At 44.9% G+C, this 11,336-nt stretch overlaps 1 protein-coding gene and 1 long non-coding RNA gene across 2 annotated transcripts in view; one reads left to right on the plus strand and one right to left on the minus strand.

The window, feature by feature from the left end:
* Positions 1 to 8,329, plus strand: part of LOC120786602 (phosphatidylinositol 4-kinase beta-like) — a 30,174-nt gene extending 21,845 nt beyond the window's left edge. The window contains exons 8-14 of the mRNA XM_040122124.1: positions 8 to 112; positions 196 to 319; positions 410 to 523; positions 921 to 1,072; positions 1,266 to 1,398; positions 1,617 to 1,737; positions 2,916 to 8,329. Of these exons, the coding sequence (XP_039978058.1) occupies positions 8 to 112; positions 196 to 319; positions 410 to 523; positions 921 to 1,072; positions 1,266 to 1,398; positions 1,617 to 1,737; positions 2,916 to 3,097 (931 nt within the window). The 3' untranslated portion in view covers positions 3,098 to 8,329. The remainder of the gene's footprint in view (positions 1 to 7; positions 113 to 195; positions 320 to 409; positions 524 to 920; positions 1,073 to 1,265; positions 1,399 to 1,616; positions 1,738 to 2,915) is intronic.
* On the minus strand, positions 2,047 to 4,965 carry LOC120786663. The gene is made up of 3 exons (XR_005706738.1): positions 4,644 to 4,965; positions 4,117 to 4,208; positions 2,047 to 3,279 (listed from the first exon to the last, which is right to left on the minus strand). It is a non-coding gene; the product is annotated as an uncharacterized LOC120786663 (long non-coding RNA).
* Positions 8,330 to 11,336: the final 3,007 nt, after the last annotated feature.

Genomic DNA, 11,336 nt, shown 5'->3' on the forward strand with positions numbered 1-11,336 from the left:
CTTCCAGACGTCGCCTGTCGGAGAACCTCGCTCACACTCCGACCTCGTTCAGGAGAGACCCCGAGGACCCGTCGGCCGTCGCCCTCAAAGAACCCTGGGGGGAGAAAGTCAGGTGGGGTCACAAACAACAGACGGTACGCGAGCGTTCCTCGGCCGCTGTGGTAACGCCGTCTGTCTCTGCGTCTACATCCACAGGCGGATCAGAGAAGGTTCTCCCTACGGTCACCTGCCGAACTGGAGGCTACTGTCGGTCATTGTGAAGTGCGGTGACGACCTGCGACAGGAGCTGCTGGCCTATCAGGTCCTCAGACAGCTGCAGGTACCGACGCACCTGGAATACTGCTACTGCGACTTTGTGTATGACTCTCACGGGAGCTCTGTCAGTGACCCGCTCTGTGTGTCCCCTCAGTCGATCTGGCAGCAGGAGAGAGTTCCCCTGTGGATCAAACCTTATAAGATCCTGGTGATGTCGTCAGACAGCGGGATGATCGAACCTGTCCTCAGCGCCGTGTCTCTGCACCAGGTACAGGGGACAGTGGGAAGCTGACGCTACTCGGACGATAGAAACCGCAGCATTCACTTTTATTTAATGTTCCGATCGAGACTGTTTTTTAAGCAATGAAACATTTAACATCCGCTGACAAAGCCGATGTCTTTACAGGCTCCCTGCAGGTTTCAAACCGTCTTCATGCTGTTGGATCTCGTCTCTTGTTGTTGTCAGTAGCACTAGTTCCAACCTGTTTCTGTGAATCGGTTCGTTATATGACGGGACGTTATTGTTGCGTCCTGACTGAACGTGTTTTATAAATGTCGATAAATCTGTTGCGCGATAATTGTGTGACGGTGAAACAGGTCGTGAATGTTATTCGGTGAACGCTGCAGAAACCTGAGTCCTGCCGTCTGCGTTTCCCGTCCTTCAGGTGCGTAAACAGAGTCAGCTGTCTCTGCTCGACTACTTCCTGCAGGAACACGGCAGCTACACCACCGAGGCCTTCCTCACCGCGCAGAGGAACTTCGTCCAGAGCTGCGCCGGGTACAGCCTCATCTGTTACCTGCTGCAGGTCAAAGACAGGTGAGACGCACCCAGTGCTGTGGTCCGTGGGCAGGTGGCACTGTTTCACTGGCTCCCGGCTTTCCGGTCTCAACACAATCCAGAGGAGAAAGCTGCTTAGAATGAGTGTGGGGTCTGAGCTCGAGACACGCCGACGGCCTCTTCCTGCTAAGCTAGGCTAACGCGCCCGTGGCGCTCTCCCTTCTGTGTGCAGGCACAACGGGAACATCCTGCTGGACTCCGAAGGTCACATCATCCACATCGACTTCGGTTTCATCCTCTCCAGCTCCCCTCGCAACCTCGGCTTCGAGACGTCCGCCTTCAAACTCACGTCGGAGTTCGTCGATGTGAGTAAACTGCGCGTCCTTTGTGTTTCTGCCTGAACTTTTCATTTCAGATGACCTTGGCCGCTCTGCTGGCGTCAGGGCCGAAGGATCGTGAGGTCAGGTCTTCCTCCCTCGTGCAGAGCAACCCGGGTCTTCGGGGATTGAAGGGTTAAAGGTTTTGGCTCACGGGACGACGGCAGTTTGAGTAAACAGCTCGTGGACGTGTGTGTGTTTTTCAGGTGATGGGCGGTCTGGACGGAGACATGTTTATCTATTATAAGATGTTGATGCTTCAGGGTTTGATTGCTGCCAGGAAACACATGGAGAAGGTGCTGCAGATCGTCGAGATCATGCAACAAGGTAACACACACACACACACACACACACACTCCCTCATCTCTTCTCTCCAGGTAGAGACAGTTCTAGAAAGGTTCTGGTTCCTCTGCTGATAGGAGCCACTCAGGAAACGCTGATCAGCCGGTCAGAGGGTTTAGTCTTTATCCTCAGCATTAAATCTGTGGTGTTCAATGAAGGAGCTCAGTTCTTTAAAGCTGAAGGTAAAACTGAGGACGGACTAACCTGCCTATTACACAGGAGTCCGACAAATGCCCCAGAAAACTCCAGCAGGATAATAAACCACACAAACTACAGCTCAAGCACACACAGCGTTGTAATCATTTTTATTTTGGTTCATTATTTCAATTTGTCATCAGGTATTAGAAGTTTTTGTGTTTATGGGCAGAAAATTATTACATGCTCTACATTTTTATGATGTTTATTTTATAGGCAGGGTTTTATCAGGTTTTTATTACAAATCATTTCATTTTTCAAACAGAAATGATCTTCTGATCCCGCTCCCCGGCTTCCTCGGTACCGTTACCTACCGAATCTGAGCTGGCAGATGTTACCTTATTAATGAATTTAGAGAAGGATGCAGGTCGTGCTGGGTGATGAAGCGAAAAATGAATCACGATTCGTGATATTTTGTTTCCTGCATAAAGCAACGAGACTAAAGCCTGAATCAAATGTCATATTTCAAGTCCTCATGTGTAAAACAGTTGAGTAGAAATAATCTGCATCCAGAGCGAGACTGTCGCTGTCAAGTTCCCTGGTCCAGCTGTGCAGTGACTCCAGATGATTCCGCTAAGCAGAGAACAGACGACCAATTTAATCCGCTTCAGCACAGACAGAGAAAAGGGAAGTCCTGGATCCCGCAGCAGGTGTCGGTATCGTCGCGACGAAAAGTTTCCATTGGCTGTGTCGACACTCTGCACATCGCTCAAAATGAAATAGCGACATATCGCCGAGATTTTTCCTCTGGCTTGTAGGCTGAAGCGATTCGGGGGAAAACTGATCAGTGAACGAATTGAAGTCTGGATCCTTCGTACCAGACCGGCCCTCTCTCGGTACGCGGTAGCACTGGAGCGTATTGAATTTCGATGGCCAGCCCGACCGCCGAGCGTCGGTGGACCCGGCGGGTTGACGGCCCAGGAGCCTGTTGGAGATGCTTCTCTCACTTTATTCTTTCTTCCCTCCAGGTTCCCACCTTCCCTGTTTCCACGGCTCCAGCACCATCCGCAGCCTGAAGGAGCGTTTCCACATGTCTCTGACCGAGGAGCAGCTGCAGCTGCTGGTGGAGCAGCTGGTGGACGGATCCATGCGCTCCATCACCACCAAGCTCTACGACTCCTTCCAGTACGTCACCAACGGCATCATGTGACCAGAGACGACGTGGACCCTTAAACTACCAGCTGCACAGACTCCTTGACACCTTTCAAAGCTGAGTCGGAGGATTTTCGCTGAGGGGATTTGCCGGATTTGAGTCTCGCGTCAACCTCGTCCGAACAGAGGATCCAGCGACGGTCGCGTTCACGTGCAGCTGGGAAAGTACAGCACCTGGGCCTGGACAGAACATTAGACACACGGATCACAGAGGCTACGGACTTCAGAATCTGCCTGAGACAGATTTCATTCAAAAACAGACTTGGATTTTACTGGGTTTTACTCTGAACCAGCAGGATAACGGAGGAACAGGAGAGGAAGGTAAACTGCTGCTGAAAAGAATATCACCCACAAATGAATTCAGGCATTTACTGAGTCAAACTCCCAAACTCTGCAGGGCACAGTTTTACGTAAGCGAACGTCAGCCTCTCTGGATTTGCGGCCGCCGATCGGACAATAATATTTGAAGCCATGACTTCAGTTTCGGTTTCTCATAATTACGAGATCTTTAGTTTGGTAGGATGAGATACGGGATCTTTTCTGCACGTTTCAGTTCGATTTTCAAGCAAAGAACTTGAGAGATTTATACACAAAGAACTTTTCGTCATATTTAAGATTTGTCTTTTTCATCTTTAAGCTTTTTGCCAAAAAAAAAAAGTGCAGAAAAGATCCCTTACTTCTGAGAGTCGGTAGCTGATTGATAGGAGATAGCGCTCTACTAATGATGAGGTGCCAAGTCATCGTTTCCAGATCCATGCCAGAATTCAAGGTTTCCACTTTCCAATTAAGCAGATGAATGTAACGTACTTCTGAAGAGGAGTCCGCGAAACTAATCAACAGACCCCCCAAGTTAGCCCAGCGTTGTGTTTTAGTTTGTAATTAACCAGATGCTGAATCCTCAGAAAAGCATGGAAACGTGTCTCTTAAGACAGCAGCTTGTTTCAGCTGATCCTCTCCAGCTTCACATCAGAACTCTGAAACCAAAACCCCGTTCCAACCCCACAGTACGACACACACCAGCAGGACGTCTGCCCGTTTCTTCCTCTAATGAACGGTTCTGTCGTCTGTTGGTCCGGTTGTTCTTGAAGAGCAGACCGGTAAGAAAAACGCTAAATGGAGAAGGAGAAAGCACAAGATGAACTTTGTGTCGTCTCTTTGCTCTGAAACACAAAATGGGTTCGAAAGACTGAAACGAGAAAATCGTTTTTTAGTTTGAACAGGTTTCTTTCCGTCGGAGGACAGAACGAAACTGGTCACGTTGAGTTTTAATGGTTTTCCCCAGATATTTATCACAAGCATTAAAGCTAATGCTGCTGTTGTTTTAGTCTCCGCAACCTCGGAAAGCACTAGCAACGTGAAATATTTCAAAATACATCGGAGGGATCGCCAGGAAAGCTGTTTCCATTAGTCGGCAAATTTCAATTGCTCCAGTACAAGTTTACGACAAGAAGCCTCATAAACTACAGACTTAATCCTCGTTGGCCTTGAACCTGTGTCTTTAACTTATTTATTTTTTTTAAATACAAACATGAACATGATTTTACTTTCTCGTCTTGAACCCAGCTCTCAGCAGGAATGTGGATCAGCTAATGAGCTTGTTCGATGTGCGGAAGCTCTCGAACAACTTCGGCTGCAGCCTGAAAGGTTCCGTGTCGTTCACTGCTCAGTGGCAGGACGACGTCTGCTCCCGCGAGCATTTACGCGCTGACGTTAGCACGCTCTCCAACGCCATCGTCGTCTCTGAATCAAAAAGCTGGACTAATGTTTCGTTCATCGGCAGCCTCTCTCTCACATGAAGCTGGGATTTAATGTAAAATCACTAGTGTAATAGGGTCGATTGTGCAGTGCTAATTGCGGCCTTCAGAAATTTTCAGCTATTTTTAGAGCTTTAAAGATTTAAAAAAAAAATGTTTTATGTCTAATTAATGATTTTCACAAACATGATTAAACTTGAGAAACCAGGAACTTGAACCGTTTCTGGTGGGGAAAAAAAATAACCAACTAAAATTCAACATTTGCATCACCTCATCAATTTATGTGATCTGGAGGTTTGTCAGGGAGTCGGTCTGGTTTCATTTGTTTTTTTCCTGTCGAGTTGAGTTTCTATAAAGACACTAACTACACAACACGTTAACGAGGCTAACGAAAAGAAAACTCCACCGCGTTGAACTGATGCGGAACGTTTACCTGGATGCGGCCTAGCGATGCACAGCTTCCGATCGCCTGTGGGCTCTTTCTGCGAAACTCGCCCACCACTTCGGTGGTTTTCTGTCAGATTCGAGCCAAAGCTGCTGCCGAGCTGCAGCGCGACACTTGGTTTGCAGCAGATTTACGCAACAACGTCGTCATCCCTGTCCCACTACCTGTACATCTGTGTATATCTGAACCGAATTCACGTGTTACGGTTGCGCGTCCGTTAACGATGCGTTTGCATTATTAACGAACTCGACACAAGATACATTCCTGTGATTAACTCGAGAAGAATGAGAGCGACGGACTCTTTGGTTCTGCGTTTGACAGAAAATGTAATTTTCTTTCCCAGGAGATCAATAATGGTCAGTTTCCTGGATATGTGAATGTTTTTTAAAACAGTCCACTAAAACTAATGTTTATCTCGAAACAGACCTGTTGTCAGTATTGATGAGCAAAGGCTTCGTGTCTGAACCTTAACACTTATAATAATGTTGTTTGCTGGTAACACGTAGCAATGGCTTTATTCCAGTGTATTGCACCTGCGTATTAACATATTAACATGCTGCTTTTTTGTCTTTGAGAAGTCAGTGAAATTTTGTATTTCTTGTGTACTTGGAATATCAGTCTTTAGATGAAAAGAGCGGATCTAGGTTGGTGTCCGTAGACTAGCTAACGGAGTTAGTAGGCAGCCGTGTTAGCTAGTGATACCTGAACCTACTTTTAGACTAATTAGTTCAAAGACGGCTTGTTCCGGTCTGTAGCTACCAGCTCGTCCCTCTACTGTAAATACAGCTGCAGTTACAAACGCGAGGTACGAGAGCAGAGGCTAGTTAGCAAGCCAGCAGGCTGTTCGCTAGGCACTGCTCTTGTAAACCACATTTACACCTAAGTTGTATTTCCAACGGAGGTAGAAGGAAGTAGAGGGAAAGGTGAAATTGTGATTGACAAATAAAACAACATGACATTAGAGTGTGGAGGAAAAACACGAAAACACACTTGACTAGCAAGCATTTAGGCTGAGTCACTGTCATGCTAACGACTAACAACCGCGGTCGTGAAACTAAATTATTTTCATTCCAGCTTAATCTGCCAATTAATTTCGCGATCAATAGGTTCGATAGGTATTTTTCATCACGTTTGGACATTTAATAGACGGTCATGATTCCGCAGAGCCCAAGGTAACATTTAAATGGCTTGTTTTGTCCTAAATTCAGTTTATGACAATATACCACGAGGAAAAGCATTAAATCCACACATTAGAGAAGCCGTTTTTACTCAAAAACATGAAACTACTCAGTGATTATTGAAATAGCGGCTGATTATTTTACTGCTGATCAACAAATCGATAAGGCAACTTATCTTCACTTCCAGTTCAATTAAAAAGGGGTTTTCACTGTGTAAAAGAATTTTCCTGAATATTCCTTGTTTTTTACCAAAGTGTATTCATTTTTTTTAATTAGTGGAGATTTGTATGTCAAAAAAAAAGGTCTTTCTCCAATAGAAAACACTGCAGGACACCGCTCAACCAATGCTACTCTCTAGCTAAATAGCTACTTACGTGAAGGCTAACTAGCTGATAATTAGTCAGCTGAATATCTTGATCGCAGGTCCGTCCCCAGTAGCATGTTTCTCTACTTTAGGTACAAAATGTTTAAAAAATCTTTTCATCACCATGTACAAACTGTAGTCAGTTGTTTTAAATCCATGTTCCCAAACTGCTGCCGTTTGTTAACCATCAACATGACAGTGACTCAGCTGAAATTCTTGCTAGCTCGTTAGATTGTGGTGATTTGAACAGAAAAATATAAAGTAATGGGTTTTTTTGTCAGATATAATCAAGTTTTAGCTTTTATTCTTACGAATTGTGCGAGTGATGTTAGAAATGAATGCGTCGTTAACGGCAGCCAGATGAACGATAGCCAATCGCAATAACCAATCACAGTGGAAGAACTGTGTTGAAATATAACTTAATCGTATCTATCATCATCGTGTATATAATGTATTCCTATTTTTAATCTATCAATATTCTCCCACTGCTTCTGTTTGTTAACCATTAGCCAAAATGACTCGTCGACTAAAATTCTTGCTAGCCTGTTGTCCTTTTTTTCCTTCGTTGCTAGCTAGTAGCAGAGTAGAAGATCAGCGACTAGCTAGCTAGCTGGAGACAGAACTGAACAGACTGCGACAGGCCCATCAGCGAGCTAACTGTTTCACGTTTTGCTCTGTTTTTAATCTCGAGTTTTATTTTAGATTCTCGTGCGTTGACGTCCTTGTTTGCGATAACATACGTCGTGGAAATTGACACTATTTGAACTAACCGTGTTACTGTAAAGGCATTGAAAAAAGCCTCTCACTGGGTTAAAGCCAATGCTTTGTGTTGCCGTCATATAATTAACATCTGTACAGTTGTTCTGAGGGTTTTTTTGTGTTTTGACCACTATTGAAGGAGAAGCACAGATCTGTAATTGTAAAAGCAGCATCATGTTACCTTCTGCTAACTGTTAGCCTGCTACTTTATACACCACCACGCTTGACAAAGATGCAGCTGTGACTAAAGTTTACCAGATAAGCAACTAAAATAGCAAATACTCGTTCTCTCATTTGTGAATATGTATGTATGTAAATGAACTGACTTAGTTTTCCTATGAGAAAAACAGATGCCTTGAGACGTACGGAAGGTACAAACTCTTATCAATGCAACATGAGGGACGAAGGACCTGAGAAGTGCTTTTCTATCAGACGTTTGACCACTTCAGGGACGAGTTTCAACACTTTGTCCTCCTCTCCTACACCAGTCATGACGGGGAGTGTATTTCTTTCAATTTTCCAGGCAGTCTAGTCACGATTCGCTAACTGAAGCATTTGTGATAGCTATAGCGACACTTTTCTAATTTAAAGCAATTTCAAATGTAAAGTGAAAGTGTCACCACTAATCCTTGACATTGTCTCTATGTCCTTGTTGTTTTCCACTGTTAACTATCAAATAACGGCAAAAATGCCTTTTAATATGACCTTAAAATAAAAGCTGCTAAAATTGTCGTTTTTCCGAGTGAAGTCTTGTGGGGGGGGGCCACACTGCGGACTGATGAAACTCGTCCCTGCTACTCAAAACCTCTTTGCCTTCTTTCTTCCTTCCATCAGCTCTGAATACATTCAAGAATTTCAATGTGAAAAACTCTAAGTGCATTTCTCCTGTATGAACAAGTCTCGTCGTTTGTGAAGGATTCATTGTTTCTGATTTTGCCTGGTACTAAATGTTTAACACGACATAACGACACATTTAGTTTGATTTAATCGAGTCGTCTTGTGAGTTTCTATCGAAATCAAGCAGAACAACGCGAGGCTTTTAGTCGCCTAGATTTCAGTGGGCGATGCTAGCGACGCTAACGACGCTGACGTCACGTGAGGCAGAATGACGGCTCAATGGAAAAACAACCAACGCGAGAACGCGTGATTTCTGGGGCATTTGTCTCGTGACGAGGAGGCAGAGCTGAAGTGTTTTACGTCTTCCTCTCGCTTTAAACCTAATTTTGAAAGACGACACTCACTTGTTTGATCCAGTTGGAGGTCCGAGACCTCTGCGACCCGGTCTGACTGTACTGGTCTCGGGTCTGTATGTATTAAAGCGTAGTGTCGGCATAGGAGCCGGGAAGACCCGAGGACGACGCAGTGTTTTTAATCCGCCACGTTGAATAAATCTGCTCTCGTGGTTTGGACGAACGAAGTTTAAAATGACGAGGTCGGAATTAGGAGGAAACTCTTTAATTTTTAATCAACGGGTTTTGTTTACAACTGAGACATTTTCTCCTCGTTCTGATGAAAGAACGTCGTGAGCTCTGGTCCTGTAACCGAGATGCTAGTCTTGTCATTAATACTCTTCTTGGTATCAACGAAACAAGCCTCTTGTATGTGAAGTATTTGGCACAAAATGAGGCTTTTCTAGTCAACGGATCTTTGTCACAGTCATGAGGCGGATTTCCTTCAGTCCTGGTTTCTTTCTTCGGAACTGTGAACTGCACCGTGAAGCGCTGCGGTCTGGACTTTCTGCGAATTTCTTGTGTTTTGTCCTAAAACGGTTCGTCAGACTAGAAGCTCCTGCTCGGTGGCGTGATGAGAGACGAGCACCGGCCTGGTCGCCGGACCAGTCTCGTACGAACTTGACTTCGGTCTTTATTTTGACCTCGGGTCGTGTGGGTTGATGAGTTTCCGCATCCAGCCCGTTACTACGCCACAGTGGATGTGGTCCTTGAAAGCCTGAGGCTCTGGATGAGACACGGACTTCGAAGCTCTCGGCGCGGACCCGCGGGCGTCCGCTAACTCGTGTCTGCTCGGCGCCTCGGGTTGTTTCGCGGGCCGAATTTCCACAGCAGCCGTCGATCGGAGGCATCGATCGGATGATCAAATCCATCGGCTTGCGTGCCTGCTGAAGTTCTCGATCACGCACAGTTTGTCACGTGTCCTCACTGAACCGCATGGCAACTCATCCAATAAACCTGAAACCCGTTTCTTAACTGGTCTGGAGCTTCGTGTTTCTGGAGCAGGACCAGATTGAAAACTTAGACCTTGGTGGTGCGTTTACGGACGCCTAGAAATCCTAGAACCGATTTCACGACGCGACAATTAGTATTTCGATAATCGATTCTTCGCGTCAGTCGTTTCTCGAGCGACGATGCAGAACTTTCGCTAGTTTCAGCTTCTCCAATCTGCAGATCGGCTTTTCTGTGACATAAATACCGGACGGACCGACGCTGCCCGGTTTCAGGGCGTTGGCAGAAGAAACGACTCCTTTGGATTCAACCTTATCCTGGTTTTTACTTCGTTCATTTCAATGTGTTCACGTCAGTTTTCTGATCCTCAATTTCAGTCGCCATTTTCCTTGATCTACTTTTTTTTTTTTTTTAATCTATTTTATTAGTTTCACCATTTTATCTTTCGTGTCTTTGCCTCCGCGTGTCAGTCGACTGGTCCATTCTGGTTCTTATAAATCCAGGTTACATGGAACCTTTTACCGGTCCGAAATGTGTGTTTACAGTCTCCTGCCCACGTGCACCGCGAGACCCGCCGTAACCCCGGTTTGACTGACACGCGCTTCGAGACGCACGTGGCGGCGCTCACCTGGGGTCCGAAGACCTCGTCAGCGCCACCTCTGAGCTCGCGGAGTCTCTCTCCTCCGGTGCGCGCTCAGCTTTCAGCCCGGAAACAGGCGACGCAAACGTACCTGTGCCGCATGAGGAGGCGGGTATTTACCTTTTGGTGGGAGCGTTTCCACTCAGGTGTCACTGGCAGCTGGTCCTCGGTACCGGGTCTGGATTTCCATGAAGGTTGACACGAAGACCTTAAGGCGAGGCAGGATACGAGACCAGGTCCACATTTGGACTTTAAATGAAATTTGTTTGTCCATTTTTTCTTTTTTTAAAAGTATATACGAAGAGATTCTGATTGAAAGTAGTGACATTCACACATATAAATTATACTTTGATTTTTTAAGGATTAAAATGATACTTTTTGAAGGATAAATTAGAAGATACAAACTCAAAACAGTGAAATTTGAGGTAAGAATTTTTCACCTAAACTACAAAAAACAGTAAAAAGTTTGACTTTAAGTATTAATTATTATTTATAAGTTAAGTATAAACAATTAAATAGTATATAAATATTATGATTTAAAATGTTCAGTCGTAGTTATGACTCCCTCAGATTGAGTGTTTCAGGTATAAATTAATGAGATGCTAAGTCAGAATTGTGAGATTAATTATACATTTTTAAGTATAAATTGTGATGCAAAAATAACTCATTTGATCCTTGGTTTGAAATGTGTCTAATCCTTAATCGTTATTTTTGAATATCAGTTTTAACTTTTTACATTAAGTGTGAATTACAACTGCCATACTACCTACGGTTTTATAAGTCAAAATTGTGAGCTAGCATTGTGTGTTTAAATCGACGTCGTCTCTTCTCCCGGGGAAATGGGAACACGTGTGTGTGTGACAAGTGCAAAAAGCCTTCATATGCATGAACAAGAAATCAGCGAAGGAGTCGACACC

This window comes from Xiphias gladius, chromosome 24 (assembly GCF_016859285.1).
Source record: "Xiphias gladius isolate SHS-SW01 ecotype Sanya breed wild chromosome 24, ASM1685928v1, whole genome shotgun sequence".
NCBI lineage: Eukaryota > Metazoa > Chordata > Actinopteri > Istiophoriformes > Xiphiidae > Xiphias > Xiphias gladius.